Consider the following 21065-nt stretch of genomic DNA (forward strand, 5'->3'; position numbering starts at 1 on the left):
ACAATAGTTGGTATTTATTAAGTCTACACATTCCAGTGTTTTCCATGTAAGGTCATAGCATCTGTTTACCATGGTAGCCTCAAGCCTCACAATAAACTTACTACTGGAATATTAGCTCCATTTTAATGAAAAAGAACCTGAGGTGTTAAAGAATCGAGAGTCCTGGCTAGTTCATACGCTAATAAAATTAATAAAATATTTAATAAATAAGTAACATAAAATTAATAACAGTAAGTACTTAAAAATCAATCTCCTCATGGATTAAAAAAGTTTCCTAGTATATGTCCAACTGAGAATGAACCTAGGAAAGCCTTTTTATATAGCAAATGACATTTATTTTGTTATTTAATAAATGCTCTGTCCCACAACCTGGGTCTACCCTGCCAAGTTATTGAACAAAACTATTTTCAACTGTAAAAGTTATTTTCATCTTTTAAAAGTTAACAAGTGATACATATTTGTTGTAGAAACATGAGAAAATAAGTCAAGAAGAAAAGTTCATAATCCCACTCTCTAAAGTCAACAACTATCAACAGATGTCTATCTTTTCATACATTTGTCTGTGAAGATATGTATACCCCTTTCTTTGAACAAAAAAAAGGGAATTTGTGTCCAGATGGTATGGCTCAGTGGTTGAGCATCAACCCAGGAACCAAGAGGTCACTAGTTCGATTCCCGGTCAGGGCACATGCCCAGGTTTCGGGCTTGATCCCCAGTAGGGGGCATGCAGGAGGCAGCCAATTGATGATGTTTCTCTCTCATCTATGTTTCTCTCTATATATCCCTCTCCCTTCCTCTCTCTTTAAAAATCAATAAAAAACATTTTTTTAAAAAATGGGATTTGTGTGTGTATGCATATATACATATATACATGTTATACATGTATATGTATGTATACATGTATATATATATATACACATGTATATGTGTGTGTGTGTGTGTATATATATATATATATGAAAGATAGCTTTGTTACAGGCTTTTTAACATACACATCTATGTTCCCATTAATGATAGCATGACTTATAAGCCAATCCCCTATTTTTGTGTGTTTACATTGACTCACATTTTTTTCTCTTATATAAAAAAACTGTGAGGAACATTGCTGTCTTCATGTGCTTGTCCAATTGTTGCCTTCAGATGAATTCCTGGAAGAAGGACTTACAGATCAATGATAAGAACCTATTTTTGAAATGGTTTTTTAAATGAAATAGAGGTAATAGAACAAACTTAGGGGGCATGCTAATTTTTTAGTACTCTGATGTAATTTAAAAATTTTTAAACCACATAAAGCTCCAACTATTTTATTTAATATCGCCAAATAATTTAAACAGATGGTTTCCACATTCCAGCCCCTTCACACCATGAAAACAAATAGGTGAAAAGCATAGAGATCCAACATTGATTTGGAAGACAAGACATATCCTAATTTCAAAAACATTTTTATTATTTCTTTAATCAAATGAAAATTAAAAGTTAAGCAGAAAAAAAGATGGACCTGCATTTTTATTCTTCTGACTCAAGAAATACATGTTCATTATAGAAAATCTAGAAAATACATAGAATAAATAAAATATGAATTTCCCAGAATCCAACTACACATAAGATAGCCTCACAGTTTTACCATTTTCTACATGTGTGTTTTTTAACAATTTGGTATTCTCCTCCTCTCCCTCGCCAACCCCCGCCCCAAATAAGTGGACAAGGCAGCTCCCTGAGGGCCACTGCGTGTGCCGTCCAGGACACCATTTCATCCTCACTGAGCTGTGGCCTATTTCTTTGCTTACTACCCAGATTTCTGTATAAGTACATAACCCAACCAAAAGCTTTGCCAAAGCCCCTCTTCTGCCAGAAATGCCAACACCTAGACTAACAGGAGAACTCACAAGGCCAGCTTCCATTTTCACTACAGAGCCAGTCTCTTCCCCAGTAACACCCTGAAGATTTATCTCAGCTGACCAACATCTTAAGCAGTAACTAATACCTCTTAAAATTTATGTAGCACTTTAAAGTTTAACAAGTTCTCACACACATTTAATCTTCACAAGAGCCTCTGAAGTAGGCATAGCAGATATCCTCCAGGAAAGGAAACCAAGGTGCAGGGTAGTTGAGTAAAGATCACAGCTAGTGAATGCCAAAGCTTAGATTTGAAGCCATAAATGAACTCCAAGGTCACAGCTCTTCACCTAACAATTATTAACAAATTTCTAAGTCTGACAACTAGCCTTGAGTCAGAAGGATCTTCAATAAATCATCTAACCTAATTCTTAATATTCACATATAAGGAAAATAAGTCCCAGAGAAGTTAGGTGATTGCCCAAAGTCACCAGCTATTTTGTAATGAACAGGATTCTAAAGGCACAATCTTCAGACTCCCAGGCCAGTGCTCCCACCAATTGTCCCTAAGGAGATGTTCTTTAATAAGCCAGTCTCTCATCCAGTGTCTTCTGCTTAGCTAGACATCACCCAGGAATTAAAGTCCTCAAAGTGTAGAATGTTAGAGCCAGAAGGGGCCTTCACCACCGATGCCAAGCCACTCACTTTACAGATGAGGAAGGTAAGGTCCAAAACTCACAGCTTTTGATGGTCAAATCTATGCACTTCCACTCATCATATGACTTTCCTTCTCAGCAATTATAAACACAATGTGGACAGACATTACTTCCTTCTTTAACAACTCAGTGTGTGACAGGCCACAGATTAACAAAGCTGAAGTGAAACTAAACAGGATCTGAATCCAGAAGTTGCTTCGTTGTTAGCAATATCCATTGCCCACCCCCACCACCCAAAACTGACTGTATCACAAAATGACCTCCTTCTGCTGAGTACTAAGCAGGCTCCCCACTCTGCACCATCTACCTCCCCACCTACTGAAATAGATTTCTTAGTTAAGGGTACTAACAGCATTTTGGAAGTCACTCATCTCTTTAATTTGTGAAAATGTAGCAATATTGTTTTGCTAAAGGCTTCTACTCCACAAAATGAGCCGGGAATCTAAACTACAACTGGCAACACATCACCAGGGCTGTCACAGTTCACTGACCCTCCTCACATCCAAACCAGCTAGCTCCTAAATGGATGTTCCCTGATTCTTCTTCAGCATCATCTAAGGAAATGGAAAAGCTCTCTGAGGACAAGGGACCACTTCTTTCACTGAAAACATACTCCACGCCAAGTACTGCGCTTTGCAGGGTAAGATATGGCCCCTCACCTTCAAAAAACTTACACAAGGATAAACAGAACCATGTGCAAAAACCAGCACAGTCACAGAAGTGTAAACAGGAATCCCCGGAGCCCAGAAAGCGAGCACCTACTGGTGGGTGGGGTGGCTGCCAGTGCTGTAGGGGATCAGAGCCCTCAAGGGCCAGTGGAATCGTGGGGCGGGGGAGGCGGCGGGCAGGCCAGAGGGGCGGCAGCACCGACACGGGCAGGGAGAGAGCCCGCCAACGGCGCCGGAGCCTCAGGTGCAAGTGGGGGGGGGGCTGAGGCTGGCCCGGTGGGCCCAGCGAGCTGACAGCAGGCACCAGGCCGGCGCAGCCCGAGCTGACCCGCACTCGGGCTGCCTACGCAGTTCGCGTGTGAAGTCGTCAGGGCGCCCACCGCGTGGCGCTGTCACCGGGTCTGCGGGCCGCGCCAGCACCCTCCCGCGCACCTGAGCGCCTCCGCAGCTGCCCCAGCCACGCCGCGGCCGAACCAGCTCCGTTCCCACCAAGCCGCCCGCCAGCCCCCGCCCGGGCCGCCCCGGCCCGGTTCCCGCCTCGCAGCTCTCCGCCCGGCGGAAGACGCCTGTTGACGCGGTGGCTGTGCCTGCGCGCCCGTGGGCGGCCCCGTGGCTTTCTGGGCAGAACCTCCAGGTTTGCCTGACGAAGAACCCTGAGGGCCTCCCACCCCACGGCTGGGGCGACGCAGGTCCTCGGCCTACTGCCCCGGGCCCGCCGAGCGGCAGGCAGGGCCGTGCCACCTGGAGCTGGCGCGGGCGGGGGCAGCGCCGAGACCGTGCTCGAGGAGCGCAGCGGGGCACCCGCGGCGCAGCGGGACGCCTCACAGCCGGGCTGGGGCCGGGGGAGCGGGCCGGGCAGGTGGCATTACCTGGCCAGCGTGGTTTTCCCCGAGCCCGGGAGGCCTCGCAGGAGGTAGAGGTGTTTCCTAAAGCTGTGGCGGCGCGGGGGTGTCCCACGCGGGGGCGGCGGGGCTGGCGGCCCAGTCTGCGACTGCTGGAGGCTCAGCCTCCCAAAGGATTCGAGAAAACTCTCCTCCATGGGGTGGAGGCTGCAGCTAGGACCCTGGGTTCCCTGTCCTGAAGTCCCGGCCTTGGCCAAAGCTGTTGTTTTTGTGGCGCTCCAGCCATGTGATAGATGGAGGGGCGGCGCTCGCAGCCCAGCCCCTCCTCCCGCCCGCCGAGCCCCGCTGCGGGGGAGGGGGCGTCCCCACCTGGAAGCTGGGGCGCTGGAGACTGGCAGTGCGAAAAGGCCGGCCACCCTCCGGGGCTCTGCGCACCCCTCCGGATATCCCTTCGCCTTGCGCCGCAGGGGAGAGCCGCCAGGACCCTGGGGCACTGCTCGGCCACCTGGAAGCCAGGCCCTCCCCCGCCCTACCCCAACCGCCGAGACTTTGAAAGTGAAATAGTTTTAGTTGATGATTGAAAAACGTGGACAGCGTTTTGAATAGTAACAATAAGGGCTATTGTCTCCCCCAACTGTGAGCACCAATGGCATCCTAAAGGCTAACACCACTCTCCCAGGCCTCTCTCTTTTTTAATCCTTTATCAGCCTGCCAAAAGTATTCTTAGAAAGCTTTGTTGCCTCTACATAACTTTAAATATCTTCTCATACAGAATACCCCTTAAAACTCAGATTGATCTGTACATAGTAGCATAAACTAGGTCTCCTGAGAAGGAAAGGCTACAGGCAAGCACATGTTCTGCTGTCACCTGAAGAGAGTAACCTCTCTGGTGCCCATTTCAGACCTCCAGGAAGGAGCAGTCTACCAAAACCGTTTCCAGAGAAGTATCCAGAACTAACTTCTAGTTCAAGGAACTGCTGAGTGCCAGTTGGTTGGTCACCATAGTACTCTCCAGTATTTCACACTCAAAACTGACAGATTCTATCTTCTCAACCAAATTTCAAGATGCACAGACAGAAAGAGACACTATTAAAAACACCATCCTGGAAAAATCTAGGATATATGGTGGCTTTGGCTGTAATAATTATTGTAAATACATTTTCTCTCTAGCAGCTAAGGTATGAAACTTTTCAAAAGAAATTGTGAAGAAAATCAATTTCCTTCTATAGCAAAATCCAGAGATTTCACAATAAGCTTTGGAAGGGGCTTTCCAAGTAGGGAGGGAGCTCCCTACTGAGAATGTCACCTTCCCCTTGAAATTTACCTGAGGGGAGAGGGGTGCGCTCCCTTGAAAATCCCTTCCCAGCATTGGAGGAAGGATACTTTGTGATTCTTCTTAGCACTGCTGAGGAACACTGGAATTTCAAACACTTCTCTAAATATTAGGGGAAAACCATAAGGAACAGAATGTACAGGGTAGGGAAAAAGTATGTTTACAGTTGTGAGTGTGCGAAACACTGGGTTTATTCTCATATTAATTATTGTGTGGACGAAAAGGGGCCATATACTAAACCTGACAAGCTCAGGGAAGGCCTGTATGGTAGCCGTACAAACTCAGACACCTAAAGTAACAACAAAGGATGGTCTGAAATTAAAACTTGGTAACTAAAAGCAGTTTATGGCAGATAATCATGTCCTGGGCTAGAATCTTCCCTAATAAAAGTCAATCTTTACCAGATAATTAAGCCTATCTATAGTCTTTTTGCATCTACCATAACATACCTTTGGAAAGTCAGGGTATAACTCCCCCTTTTTCCAGACCCCTTGGGGCATAGCCAATGTAGCAGGGGGAGACCACAAATCCTCTCATTGTTACTGTTATCATGTTAATTGTTGATTGTTAACTATCCTCTATCCAGCTATGTAAAAGATGTCTGTGTCTACCATCTTACTTTTTTTTTAATTTATTTTTTTTAATCTTCACCCAAGGATATTTTTCCATTACTTTTCAAAGAGAGAGGAAGGGAGGGAGCTTTGAATGTTTATGTTGACAACTGTATTTTCCATATGAACAACTGTAGATCTATGCCCCACCCTGTTACATGAATCGTAAAAACAGTGATACTTATAATGTACGTATCCTATCAGACTTCTTTACAAGAGTGCTTTTTGCCCAGCCTCAACTATTACCTTTTTCACTCCAGACTTTCACTGTCTAGTACAGGAGCCACTAGCTACATGTGGCTACTAATCACTTGAAATGTTACTAGTACAAATTGAGATTAAAATACACACTAAATTTTGGCCCTCAATTCACTGCCCCGCTGTCCCGCCCCTTGGAACCACGACCAGCTGACCCACTACCAACAAATCTGCCTGGCTCTCATATGCACTATGTCTGGTTCCTCCAGTGTCACCAATGTGAAGAAAGTAAGATTCCACAGCTTGGGCTGGAGGCCAGGCTCAACCTGTGAAGGTTTCCCAGTCAGAGGCAGATTTGAAACAATTCTGTCTGCAGAATGCTCAACCTGAGCCCCTGCTGACTGGAGTGTCTTCAAGTATCAATCCCTTCAGACCCCAGAAAGTCTATTCCTTTTTGTAGTGAAATGAATCTTTGAAGGTGTCCTAAGGTGGTGTTTCTTGAACCAGTGAATATTCAAAGAGAGCTCAATTTGAAGCCTGTACAAAAAGCTTACCCTATAACATGTGCCATACTATACAAACTTCTGGTTTTGTCAGTCCTTAACATCTCTCTCTATTTTCATGAATTTCTATTTCACAAGGATGATTATTTTATATACACTGGAAGCAGCATACAAATAAAATACTTAGCATAAAAAATACACACTAGCCCTAGCTGGGTTTGCTTGGTGGTTAGAGCATTGGCCCTCGGACTGAAGGGTCCCGGGTTCAATTGTGGTGAAGGACATGTACCTCGATTGCAGGCTCAATGTCTGCCCTGGTAAGCACGTGAGTGGGAGGCAGCCAATTGATGTGTCTCTCTCACATCGATGTTTCTATCTCTCTCTTTCCCCTCCCCTTCCACTATCTCTGAAAAGCAATGGAAAAACTATCCTCAGGTGAGGATTTAAAAAAAAAAATTTTTTTTAAAAACCACTAAATTTTGAAGGTTCAGTATAAAAAAGAATATAAAATATCCCCGTTTTTATACTGATTACATGTTAAAATGATAATATGTTGGCTGTATTGGGTTAATATATTATTAAAATTAATCTCACCCTTTTCTTTTTCCTTTTTTAATGTGGCTATTAGAACAGTTTAAATTACATAAGTGGCTGGCATATTTCTAAAACCTCCATGCATTTCCATTTCCTCTATAGAGGGGGTCCTGGGCATCATGGGAAGCAGGAAGGCACACAGCACTGGGGGCAAGAGACTTTGGCACACTCACTCTGCACTGCTTAGGCAGGTGGAGCAACCTGGTAGGTGCTGGGAAATGTGTGTTGCTCAGAAGAGAGGTCTGAACTGGAGACAGAGTTTTGAGAATCCTTGCCCTATAAGGAGATAAAGAATGGGGCAACAATTAAAGAGAGGACCCTAGGGACACCAACATAACCTTAAACTCAGTGGGATTTGTGGCCACCTCTAGTAGTTAAACATTAATATTTCTGCAGCGAAATCTATGCATAGTCATACTAAGTAGGATAAATGAGTAAAGTTGGGTCAAGTTTTGCTACCAACTTAGTTTTAATGACAAACATTTAAGAAATGAAACAAAACAAAATCAACTTTTGGTTTTCAGAGCTTTTTGGATTTCAGAAATCTAGAAATGGAATCATGGGCCCATACCTGGATATAAGGCCTACCATTCTATCCTGATGCAATTTTTAAAATAAGATATTCAAGTTTTCTGTGCCTTACTTTCTTTTATAAAACAAATTAGAGTATGGCAAACATCTTCAAAATTACGAAATAAAATGAGTTGTTACCTCTTTTGTTTGTTGAGTATTTTATTATCAAGATAACTAATCACTGGAAATAATCCTCTGGGTTGTCACTGAATACTCTTTCTTAAGATCTTCAACAGCAAACAAACACAAGCCCAGACAAAATGGTGACAGAGTTTATTGTCAGTTTCCCTGACTGTTACCCTATTTATACCACTCTGCTGGTATCTAGGGCTTCATATTCATAGTGTCCCCACAATCCCCACATCCTGCTTGGCCCTGCCTCATCTAAGACCCTGTCCCCCTCCTGTCTCTAAATCAAAACCTGTTCTAAGTCCCATTCCCTGAGGATCAGCTATTGTAAAGTCAATAATCAATACACTAATTCATGCAAATATATTAACAAGTTTATTGAGTCAATAAACTGGCTCTCCATGATGCACAACTTCTATTTTGCCAGGGGCATTTAGCAAACAAAGTTCAAACCCAAGGAGGTATTTAGGAGAAGGGAATTAAACCTAAGAGCCTATTATTTTTCAGGCACTATGCTAAGTACTTTGCACAAGTCATTTCATTTACCCCTCATCTAATATCCCTGTGACAGATTGGTACTATAAACCTACTTTTTTTTTACAGGTAAAGAAATCAAGGCTCTGAGAGAGTAATTTAAGGTCATAGTCAGTCATCAGCAGCTTCAGGATTGGAACCCAGCCTTTTCCCAGTACTCTACGCCACCTCCTTAAAGGAGGAAGGGCTTTGAAATAGGCAGGAATGTGGTTCCCAGAGCCAACCACTTTCTCCTGCTATTTCCCTCTTTCTACATTTCTATTTACCCCCTGAGGCCCACTGCTGAGTACATTATGCCAAATACAAAACAGGGAGTCCTGTTCTCATTATAATTGTAAAAATTGTATATAGCACAACACTCATAAATTTCCCCAACAAGACAAGATTAATAATATGGGATGACTGCTCTGTGAAGAGAAGACCGGGTTCACAGAGAGCAGTTTAGCATGAAAGTGGAAAATGAACATAAAAATCACAGGTATGGTCCAGAAAGTGTCCTTGATACAAAACATTCAAATCTGGTGGATAGGACAGACTCCCAAATGGCCCCCAGCCAAATGCTTGTTGCTGGACTGGTGTCACACTGGGGCCACCTGCTGGGGGAAGGGAAACTCTCCCTTCCTAACATAAACCCCATGATAACACATGGGCAGGAATATTTTCACTGCTAGGTCCTCCATGTGCAGAACGATGCTTGAATTGAGGCAACTTGGTAAGTATTTGTTGAACACATGAACACATTTCTTCACCTCCTGTCTCTGCAGTTCCTCAAAGCCTCTTATCTCTTCTCATATGATAGGCATTCCCCATTTTCTAGTGGTCCCTCCAAATCTCTAAACGCTTCCCTCAAATCTTTACTCCTTCTCCTTTTTCTTTAGGCAGAACCAGGTTTAAAACAAACAAAAATAGTTTTACCGGGTACATGTGTATTTCTCATTCAGAAAAGGAAACACAAACTACTCTTAGAAATGAGTTAAAATGAAGAGAGAAAACATATGGTAAATGCTTGCATTCAACTCTTATCAAATGCAGACACATACATAGCAGCTGTGTTTATTTCATAATTTACACATTGGAAAACATGTGCAGTGTGTTTATTTTCATGTCAGCTTGATGTCAAGTTTAAACTATAACATGAGTTTGTCTACATGTTTTACCTATTTTCTAAAGATTCTTTAATATTTAAATATAACCCATATCCCTAATTGTGAGCCCTCATCACATGTTAGAGCAGCGGTGAACCCCTCATATACTGCGTGTTGATAGAATGCTCTAAAATATGTTCTAACCAATGAAGCTGGAAAATAAATTTGATAGTAACACTCTAAGCTGTATTGTATTCCACAAGAAGATCTACACTTAAATAAACACATCACATGCAATAGCACACAGGGTTGCTATGGTAACAGACTACAGGTTTTATATTTACTCTCTAATTGTGGTACATATGAGCTATTACAACCAGATAATATCAACACCCACTTCCTTCTGATCATATAGAGGTCTCTGGAATAAGTTGTACAGTCAAATCTCAGTTCTTGAATGTCTCCCATCTTGAACATTTCAGTTCTTGACCAAGTTGTTCACGGAAAAAATTTCTTGGTTGTTGAGCAAACTTGGTTCTTGACCTGACCACCCATTCATGCTGATACATCAGCATGATAACAAGGATTTCTCAGGCCACAAACAATCGAGAGAATGCGCCATTATGAGTCAATTTACACAGCTAAACCTAGTGTTGTTAACATCTCAGGAAATTGTCCTGTGAATATTTTTGTGGTTTTTTGCTTTTGTTGCTGGTGAAATGGATGATTAGCACAATTTTAAAACATAAAGAGCCATCAAGAGTGCTAATGTTGCTAATGGTATGAAAGAAACAATGATCAAAGGCAATTGAAGAAGTAGAAAAACTGTTGTTGATTTGGATAAACAAAAAGCAGTTAGCCAATGACAGCATTTTGGAGGCAGTGATAGGTGAAAAAGCAAACATGCTGCATGCTAACCTGAAAGAAATCCCTGAAACGAGTGCTGAAAGTGATTCATTTAAGGCTAGTAGGGGTGTGGTTCAATAAGTTTAAGAAAAGAAGTGTTCGCTTATAGATTAAACAGTACATTAGACATGTACTGTATACAAGAAAGGTTAAAACAGGAAATCATTTGGGGGTCTGGAATGAATTAATTCAATTTATATTATTTCTAATGAGAAAAAATGATTTGGTTTTCAAACAAATTGCTTCTTGAACAGACTTCTGGGAACTAATTAAATTCAAGAACCAAGGTTCCACTGTACTTATAGTTCAAGGAATTCTCATTTTTTTTTCTTTTTTTAAAAACATATCTTTATTGATTTCAGAGAGAGGAAAGGAGGGGGGAGAGAGAGAGATAGAAACATCAATGATGAGAGTCATTGATCTGCTGCCTAGCCTGCAACCCAGGCATGTGCCCTGACTAGGAATCGAACCCCGATCTCCTGGATCCTAGGTCGATGCTCAACCGCTGAGCCATACCCGTCCGGGCGAATTCTCATTTCTTAACCGATCCTCTTGTCTTTTCTATAAATTATAATTTAAAAACATATAAAATGATTAATATTTGGCATTGAGGTTAAGTTTGCACTGTCATTTAACTCATGTAGAGATACTCCCAGAATGACAAAAGAAACATAATAACCACAAGTGTCAATTTAAACATTTAAGTATTGGGATGTGTGTGTGTGTTTAGGTAGCAATAGGTTGCCATGGGGAATGAAGACAAATAAGAAGTTTAGGAAAAATATATTTGGTTTTACTAACTGGACATATAAAATAATCTACTTTTCCCACAGCAGTACTTACATGAACAGTTAAAAAATACTGTCCTGAACTATATAATTCTATAATGTTTCACTAAACCTTAATTTTACTATTTATCTCAAAATGTATCCATAGTATTGCTTCTGAGCACTTAAATCACCATCAATTACTATAAATAGAACCCCAGCTACCCTCTTCCCATTCCATTATTTAGGCTTTTCCAGAGTCTCTCTGACCTTTCTACCCTTTCCAACCTGTCTTCCTCCAGCCACTTGGAAAATTAACAGCCTGTCAGAATAGTCATTGTCTCTCACTATGGACCAGAACACCAATAATGAGGAGCTTCCAAATCAAGTAAACAGGAACTTAATTTGTAGTTGTACCTCTATCATATCAGGATAAGACTGCAGACTAGACAGGAGGAAAGAATTCTCATAAATGGCCACCTTGGTCACCAGTGGGCCCTTATACCAACCTATACCACACAAAGTATGAGAATTAAATGCAACTTTCTCTTTGGGACTAACTGAAAGACACATGCATCTATTATCCACCCATCCACATATATTCTTTGTCTAATTTAATATTAGATGTGGCCCTTCATGTTACATTCAATAAACAAGTTTTCTGCAATTTTTTTTAAGAAACCAGTTAGAGCCTGGCCAGGCGTGCCTCAGCAGTTGAGCGTCAACCTAGGATCCAGGAGATCGAGGTTCGATTCCCGGTCAGGGCACATGCCCGGGTTGCGGGCTTGATCCCCAATGACTCTCTCATCATGGGTGTTTCTATCTCTTTCTCCCTCTCCTTTCCTATCTCTGAAATCAATAAAGATATATATATATATATTAAAAAACAAAACAAAACAGTTTGAGAAGTTCTTCTTTAAAAGCCATGAAATTGTACCTTTACTGACATCTTCCTCTGCAAATAGTTCATCATCAGTGTCTTCCAGTCAAGGGGAACCACATAGTCATTAGGCAACAAAGATCCTGGGGGTGGAAAAGGGGGGAAACAAATTTTAGCTCTATTGCCACATAGATTCTTACCCTAAATGTGAAGGTATGCAAACATGATATCTAGACCACCATAACAACAAAAGCCAACAAAAGTTTTGAAGATATTTTAGCTAAAGCAGGAGTTAGTTTGTCTCAGACCTCTATCCTCTATTAGTAAACACTATCCAGACTCAATGAAAATGCTTATGTGAATCTATAAGTAAAACAATGTATATCATAGTTCATGTTTTCATTAAATATAACTATAAAAACATAACTCTAACTAAATATATATATATTATATATATATAGGTACTGTCACAGGGCATAAAATTTAGGTAGTTGTCCTTTCCTGTGACATGTATAAAACATTGCAACTATAGCAAAACTAGTCTTGCAAATTGCTCCTTCCACATAAGAGTGTCTGGGGGTAAAATCCTCACAAACAATTAAGATGCTTATAAACAAGTCCAAACATTGATATATGTATATCAGTCACACCAAACCACACAAAATATTTTCCCTGTATTCACATATCTCTAGCAACATGGGTACTTTGGTTTCTTCAGGCTTATATATGGCTCTGCTATATAATCCCAGTATGTCTGCAGAGCTCCTAATACTTGATTTGAGTTCCCTGCCTTATTTACAAGGCCACTGGCCATAGAGAGACCAGCACTTAGCTTGCCCAACCTAGCCACAAAAATCATTTTATTTCCACTTAGTTTTCTCTTCTCTTTTTTAAAGGACATGCCATTTCTAAATGTGATTTTCCCCCATTTTTCTTGTAAGCCACATTTTTATAAACACTGCTTATAACTCACTTCCACAAATAAGCCATCCCAGGCAGAACCATTACCCCATATTCTCTTCTACATCCCGTGAGTACTGCTGACCTCACTCATAAAATATTCATAAGTTTGTCATTTATATTTTCTATATGCAATAATTTTGTTTTGTATTAGTCTTGTCTCCCCATTTAGAAGGTAACTTATTTGATGAATGGGGTCTATTTTCTCTAAAAAGCTTTCCAAAGCTTAATTAATGGATATTTGATCATTATGTTAATTATGATGGTATTGTACTTTCAATGGAGGAGAAGGTTTAGGGTGTTTGTTCTTTCTGGTACTGACCTAAGGCAGTGATTGTTAATCTTTTTGGGCCATGGACCTGCTGAGAAGCTGATAAAATCTGTAGACTTCCTCCCAGAAAAATGACACAAAAAATGCTGCATACAACTTTAGGGCCTTGGACTAGGATACCTGACCAAATGACTTCAATTATCTTTTACAATTCCCTAAAGCAACAAATGCATTTTAATTTTTTAAACTGGCATGTTTCTTTGGTACATCTAGAAGGATAGAAAATTACAGCAGTTAAGATGTGATTATTCACAAAGTTTACAAAAGCAATAAACATGGTGCCAAAACTCAAGGGCAGGCTGATAATGGGGACCTCCTGGCCCTGGGACTTAGTCAATCTTGGAGGACCACCTTTGCCCAGAACAGCAGGAGTTTGGGAGCAAAGTAATAAACTCTGGAAGACAAGCTGATGCAGGCATAGGGCCCAGGTATCCTTGTGGAAGCAGAAGAGAAAAAAATGTCTGGAAGACATAGAAGAACTGTAGGGCTTGGAGCTTTGACCTCTCACCTCTTACAACTTCTGTCCTCAAGGAAGGGGACACATGCAATTGCATGAAATCACTAACACGTGCAATTGACTTACAGATAAGGAAATGTTGGAATATGTGCTCCATTTCTTCTTTTAAATTTTATTTTATTTTATTTTTTCCATCATCACTTATATCCTTTATGCCCTCTTCCACCTCCTCCCACCCCCCTCCCACCGCCACCCCATGTGCTCCATTTCTTCTTTAAGACATTTAGCATCTTAACTATGCTTATTTAGGAGAAATTTACTTGTAATTTTACTTAGAATATTAAAAATCATATTTTCACTTCTTGTATTTGGATTTTTCATTTCCAAAAACAATCTTAAGACCCTGAAGGAATCTTTCAAGTCACCAGTCAGACACCTTTCCTTTTTTTTTCTTTTTAAATCCTCACCCAAGGATATTTTTTTCCATTGCTTTTCAGAGAGAGTGGAAGGAGGAGAGAGAGAGAAATATCGATGTGAGAGAGACACATCGATTGGTTGCCCCCTGCACATTCCCTGACCAGGGCCAGGGATTGAACTTGCAAATGAGGTACGTGCCCTTCAGTCTGAGGGCTGAGGCTCTAACCACTGAGCAAAACCAGCCAGGGCTAGAACCCTTTCTAATAGTCTTTTCAATGCCCTTCTCAGACAGTTTTAAAAATTAAATTCAACTATTGCAGGTGATATTTTCTCATTATTTAATCTTCACCATATCCTTCTTTACTATTCTCATATCTATATGGCATATTATGACTGAGAAAGGGTCATGTGTCAAACGGGGAAATGTAGAGTTGAAAAAAAAAAAAGCAGTCCATCTCTACTTGTTACATAATCACTGTTGCCCACCTCTTCCTTCACTCTTCCCAGTGTCTATTTAAATTGAGAGTCCAAGTATTCTATGTGCTCAAAGACATTTAAGACTATTGGTCACAGAGGTGGGGACAAGGGACACGATTTTGAAGATCAAACACCATTTGCTATGGGTCTACCACTTCCACTCCTGAAAAGCATCACAAGATCAATTAACTGCATGAATTCACTAACACAAAGTAGAAACACCTGATAAATTATTCATATATGTTAAACTGGACTTTTTATTTGTAGCAAATAGGCACAATTTACCTACTGGAACTTCAGGAGATCCACAAAGCCTTATAGTTGAAAGGGAAGCCCTTGTGATAATAACAGCTCAAGTAAATCAAGGTCAGTGTTTGTTGAATCTTAGTTTTCTTCAGTATGAAAGAACTGTAATAGCTTAGGTTCTCTCCATGGCTTCAGTTTTTCACCAAACATTTTATTTAAAAAGTGAAGATCAGAAGTGATCTTAAAAGGCTACAAACTATCAGGTGGGCTACTTAATATTTCTGGAGAGTCAACACTGTATTATCTACTCTGGTCTAAGATCTGAAAGTCAAAAATGGTATCTTCCCTGTAAAAGATATCTTCCAAAAGCTAGATGTAGATTGCAGCACACAAGAATAGGGTTTTTGTAAAAAATATACAGAGTGCCTTAGTCTGTTAAATGACAGGTAATGAGAATCAAATTTTCCACCAATATTTAGTGGAGGGTCTTTGATAAGATCAGAGTAAAACCAGGATAGATGATGATCGAAGATGATACGGTTTTATTTATTCTCCTCTTCATCATTTATTTCTGAAATTCTATCTTTTTCCTCCTCCAAAATAATTTTTAGCCCATGGCATTCTGTTAACAAGTCACATTTCTCCCTTTCTTTTACATTGATATGACTGTCTCGGTAAGTTAAAGTTTGGTGCCAAATTGAAAATCCTTTCCTGCCTCCTCTTCTTATTCGTTGTTGAGTGTAAGGCACTCTTTGGGATATATCCAGTTTAAGCAAGCAGCTTCCAGAGAGCCTTGTTTCTGTTTCTACAATTGAACTTCTGTTCTCAGCTGAAGGCAACATATCTTTATTTTCTATCAATAGCTTCTCCTCTATCGATGTTTCTGGACTGCTTTCTGGTCCCATGCTCCTTCACAAGCGGAGATCAATTTAATCAATTGGCCCCTGCCAGCTTTTGCCATCTATCTTTCTTTGGCCTCTGTTTACAGATACAGTTATGTGGTCCCTCAGGCCAGCTACCAGAATAGGATTGTCTATTAGAGCTCAACTGTAATTCTTCACCAGATAAATTGTTTGAGAAAAAAAGTCGCTCTAGAGGGTGTGGCTCAGTTGGCTGGGTGCTGTCCTGTGCATCATGGGGTTGCCAGTTTAATTGGTCAGGGCACATGCCCAGGTTACAGACTCATACCCGTACCTTGATTCCCCGTAGGAGGTGTGCAGGAGACGGCCGTTTGATGTTTCTCTCCCCCTCTCCCTTCCTCCCTCTCTAGAAAATCAATAAAAATATATATTTTAAAGCCCAATTGTTTTTTGTTGTATTTACTCCTTGTTCCTTTCCTAAAACTTTACTTGAAGTTCTGGATCCATACCGACAGCACAGAATTGTTTCTTTCTGAAGACTTTTATCTACCATCTCTCTCTTCTACATAAATGAGCATAGAGTTTCAAGAAATTGGCCCTGGATGCCTAATACTATGGTAAGCCCATTTCCAATGTGCTTTTCTACCTTCGTGCCAGAGTGGTCATCACCTGCTACACAGGAAAGGTCTGAGTCACTGTCGGACAAGTAGCACAGTTTTCATTTGGTCTTAATAACAAACTTAGAAACAAGTAATCTTCTTTAGGGAGATAATTCTTTGATGTAGTGGCCAATTCAGCTACAGATATAATATTTGGGAAACTGTCTTCAGGATTTATGTTTTCCCATCTTTCATCTTTATGGCCATTCCCTAAATCTCCAAATTCGTTTCCCAGACCATCCATGAAGGTACACCCTGATTCTCTTTAGGTTACTTCCAAGTGACCCATCACTCTGAGATGGGTCCTGATCTCCTAGTGTAAGATACTTTGGGTTTCAAATGAGGTTTCCTCCATGAATTTACTATGACTGTTCTGCTTTTTCTTTTTCTGCTTCTCTTCTGTTTCGTTTTGCTGAGCCTTTGACCAGTTTTCTTCAAATCTTCTCAGGAATATAAAAGAATTAAGAAAATATGTAACAATTATTTGTAGAACATTAGCAAACTAAAACATTACACTCTTTTTTTAAAATATATTTTTACTGATTTCAGGGATAGGAAGGGAGAGGGAGAGATAGAAACATCAATGATGGGAGTCATTAATTGGCTGCCTCCTGCACCCCCCCACCCCCACTGGGGAAAGAGCCTGCAAATTGAACTGAGATCTCCTGGATCATAGGGCAATGCTCAATGCCATGCAGGCTGAGCAAACATTACACTCTTAATGTGTAGATTTACAAATCATTAGGACAATGACACACAAAATGCTCCTGGCTAGATGGCTGCTCTCTAGTACAGCTGCACCCTCTGCTCCATTGTTTAGGGCTGTATATTCACAGAGTCAGATGAGTTTATTCTCAAGTCTGTTTACACTATCACATGCGCTACACGGATTTTTCACCTGCACTGAGAAGAGTTGGAGCACAAGTGGTGCTGGGTTTCCTGGCCCCAGCTTTACTGAGACCAGCCATGCAGAGAGATGAGAGTCCTGCTTGAGGCTGAGTTTGTAACCCCTTCTGCTTAGACCTGTGGTGCAAGGGTGCTGAGTCCTCTCAGAGCAGGAGTTTCTTGGGCGACATCCCATAGCATCCCCCAGGAAGGCTTATATTGGTGAGATAGATGAGTGAGAGTTGGGCTTTGTGACTGCACTGTGGGGAGGCGGATCTGAGCTGTGAGTTCAGCCAGCCAGTCCCAGGGAGGGGTGACTCATGACTCCCTCTCCTGCAGGCTGGGAACACCGTCCCCAACAGGAAACAGTTTGGATCAGTTCTCTGAAGCCCCAGGTACCCCCACTGGGCACAGTTCAGTGGAGTTGGGAGAACACCTCAGAGTAGCACATTTCAAGAGTAAGACCCTCTGATGCTATTGTCTGGGACCAGAAGGGCTGGCATGGCAACATTCTCAACTGGAGACTCTTGATTAATCCACTGAGCCCAGGGCAGCTGAAACTTCTCTGGCAGCAAAGGCGGCAGGCTGTATCCAACCTGAACCCGCACCACGCCACCTTAGGGGGAACTGGAGTTGGAGTATATGGTAGAGACTGAGGCATTTGGCTTTGAAGCAGAGATTAATTTCCCCCTCATTGAGTGCTTGAGGGCATAATCTCTAAGCAGGGGACCACTAGCGCTACCTATGATAGCCTGGGTCTACCCTAAAGACTCTCTTCAGAAAACATTGGTAGAAGACCAGGTAACCTAAGGAGGGTTGTGGAGTAGCTGACGGGTAAGGCACTCCTCAGAGAGCCTCAGACTGAGCACAGCTAAAACAGGATGCCAAGAGCCAAACTTGAACAGCTTCTGACACTGGCTGACACAAAAGGGCCTCCTTGGAGGCCTGAAATCAGTATGCAAAACAGTGATCCTCAGACAACATAATCTACCTAGACAAACTTGACTTGGCTGGCATTTTTGTTGTTGTTCTTTTTCAATATATATTTCTTTCTTCTTTATTGCTTTGGTATTATTATTATTGTTGCTAAGGTGTTTTTTCTTTTCTCTCATTTCTTTCCTATCTCTTATTGGTCTCCTTCCTTTTCTTACTATATCTTTATTTTTTATTTTCCATTTTTTCTTTTGCTTTACCTACTTCACTCTTATTTTACCTTAACGTAACATTTTTTTATTTTTTTCTCTGTCTTTTGTTGTTGTTGTTGTTAATCCTCACCCGAGGATATTTTTCCCATTGACTTTCTTTAGACAGTGGAAGGGAGGGTGGGGGGGGGGGAGAGAGAGAGAGAAAAAAAAATCGATGTGAGAGAGAAACATTGATGTGAGAGAGACACATCAATCAGTTGCCTCTTGCATGTAACCAAAAATGAGGCTGGGATCAAACCTGCAACCCAGGTACATGCCCTTGACCAAGATTTGAACCTGTGACCCTTCAGTGTGTGGCTGAAGCTCTAACCACCGAGCCACATCAACCCGGGTTGTCTTGTTGTCTTTTTTTTTCCCCACTAGGTTTCTTTTCCTACTCTCCACTCTTATTTTTTGCTCTCCCTTCTTTCCTCTCAGCATCTTTTTTCTGCCCCATTTCTCTTCCACTATTCTTTTTATGCTTTATTTTGCTATTAGTGATATTATCTTTCTCTCTCTTTTTTGTTTATTATTCTTGTTCTCTTTTCTCTTTCCTAACTCTTTTTTCTTTGGTGTTGGTTTTTGCTGTTCTTGTTGGTATCTTTTGTATGATCCTGTTTACTTCCTGTTTGTTTTGTTTTGTTTTGTTTTGCCCTGTCAACACCTGTACAATAGCTCACAAGATGTCCTTGTGGCTGAACCTTACAGTTATCCAGCCTGAGAAGAGAGCCCACCCATGAATGGCACAACAGCAATCCAGACCCAATTACAACAGAAGAGCCCAAATAACCCATAAAAGGGTCACTCTTAGAGCATCCAGCTCAGTAGTACAAGGAGACCACATCACTGGGTTCCACGGGACATTTACTACAAAAGCCCACTCCACAAAGACTGGGAGTCATAGCAAGTATATCTAATACATAGATACAAACATAAAGAGACAACTAAAATTAAGAGACAAAGAAACAACCCCAAAATTAAAGGATGAATCACCAGAAAAAGACCTAAATGAGATAAAGTTATAACACATAGAGTTCAGAGTAAAGGTAATAAAGATGCTCAATAAATGTAGAACTACAAGGAACTTAGTGGGAACTAAATCAGCATGAAAAAAGACATAGAAATTATGAATAAGAACAAGGCAGAAATGAAGAATACTATATTGGACATCAAGAACATGCTGGAAGGAAATAAATCAGGCTCAATGAAGCAGAGGATAGAATAAGTGAAATAGAAGACAAAGTAGATAAAAACACTCAATTGAAGTAGCAAAAAGAAAAAATACTTAAAAAGCATGAAGACAGTGTAAGGAACTTTGAGACAACATGAAACACAACAACGTCTGCATCATATGGGTACCAGAGAAAGAATAAAGTGAGCAAGGGATGGAAAACTGTTTGATGAGATAATGACAGAAAATTCCCTATGATGGTGAAGGTAAAAGCCACAAGGGTTCAAGACGCACCCAGGGTACCAATCATGATGAACCCAGAGAGACCCACTCCAAGACACATCATAATTAAAATGGAAAACATTAAAGACAAAGAGATAATCTTAAGAACAGCAAGAGAGAGACAGTCAGTAATCTATAAGGGAGATCCCATAAGGCTGTCAGCTGATTTCTCCACTGAGAAATGGCATGATTTAAAGTAATGAAAAGCAAGGATCTAAAACCAAGACTACTCTATCCAGCAAGGCTACCATTCAAAATTTAAGGTGAAATAAAGAGCTTCCAGACCAAAAAAAAAGTGTGTGTGTGGGGGGTGGGCACTAAAGGTATTTATTTCCATCAAACCTTTAATGCAAGAAATGTTAAAGGGAATGCTGTAAGAAGAAGCAGAAATATATGCAGAGAGGAACATACCCATAAAGAATAAAAATGGCAATAAATAAGTACCTATCAATTATAACCTTAAATGAAAATGGACTAAATGCTCCAAACAAAAGACATATACTGTCTATAAGAGACTCACCTCAGAAAAAAAGACTTGCAGGATGAAAGTGAAGGGATGGAAATGAATTTTCCATGTAAATGGACATGAGAGAAAAAATAGCAGGGGTCACAATATTTATACCTGACAAAATAGACTTCAAAGCAAAGGTCATAATAAGAGACAAAGAAGGCAACTACATAATATTAAAGGGATCAATCCACTAAGAGAATATAACCATGATAAACATATAAGCAACAGCAATACAGTCAAAAATGTGACTTTAATGCACCACTGATATCAATGGATAGATCTTCCAGACAAAAAAACAATAAGAAAACAGCAACCTTCAATGACACACTAAGGCAGATGGATGTAACTGACATTTACAGAACACTTCACCCAAAAGCTACAGAACATACATTCTTTTCAAGTGCACATAGGACATTCTCAAAGATAGACTCCAAGTTAGGACACAAAACA

At 40.9% G+C, this 21065-nt stretch overlaps 2 protein-coding genes and 1 pseudogene across 11 annotated transcripts in view; 1 reads left to right on the top strand and 2 right to left on the bottom strand.

Annotated features, from left to right (window-relative positions):
- Nucleotides 1–4345, bottom strand: part of N4BP2L1 (NEDD4 binding protein 2 like 1) — a 50205-nt gene extending 45860 nt beyond the window's left edge. For 5 of the 7 annotated variants that reach the window (XR_013998248.1, XM_081129397.1, XM_081129398.1 and 2 more), the window contains exon 1: nucleotides 4090–4338. Coding sequence is in view for 6 of the 7 variants with exons in the window: in XM_081129397.1 (XP_080985523.1) it covers nucleotides 4090–4259 (170 nt within the window). In the remaining variant the exon portion in view is untranslated. Of the gene's footprint in view, nucleotides 1–4089 lie in introns of all 7 variants that reach the window. The other 2 variants (XM_081129394.1, XM_081129395.1) reach the window with 2 other exon arrangements.
- Nucleotides 4346–6456: 2111 nt separating this feature from the next.
- LOC308550911 (guanine nucleotide-binding protein G(I)/G(S)/G(O) subunit gamma-5 pseudogene) lies at nucleotides 6457–6674 on the top strand (annotated as a pseudogene). Its single transcript has one exon. The product of its transcript is annotated as a guanine nucleotide-binding protein G(I)/G(S)/G(O) subunit gamma-5 pseudogene (transcript).
- Nucleotides 6675–7321: 647 nt separating this feature from the next.
- N4BP2L2 (NEDD4 binding protein 2 like 2) overlaps nucleotides 7322–21065 on the bottom strand; it is an 83875-nt gene continuing 70131 nt past the window's right edge. For 2 of the 3 annotated variants that reach the window (XM_081125288.1, XM_081125285.1), the window contains exons 7-8: nucleotides 12233–12318; nucleotides 7322–7577 (exon numbers count right to left, since the gene is read on the bottom strand). In XM_081125288.1, the coding sequence (XP_080981414.1) occupies nucleotides 12303–12318 (16 nt within the window). In that variant the 3' untranslated portion in view covers nucleotides 7322–7577; nucleotides 12233–12302. Of the gene's footprint in view, nucleotides 7578–10865; nucleotides 11090–12232; nucleotides 12319–21065 lie in introns of those variants that run through there. The other variant, XM_081125287.1, reaches the window with a different exon arrangement.

The sequence above is a fragment of the Miniopterus schreibersii genome (assembly GCF_964146895.1).
Source record: "Miniopterus schreibersii genome assembly, chromosome: 2".
Taxonomy (NCBI): domain Eukaryota; kingdom Metazoa; phylum Chordata; class Mammalia; order Chiroptera; family Miniopteridae; genus Miniopterus; species Miniopterus schreibersii.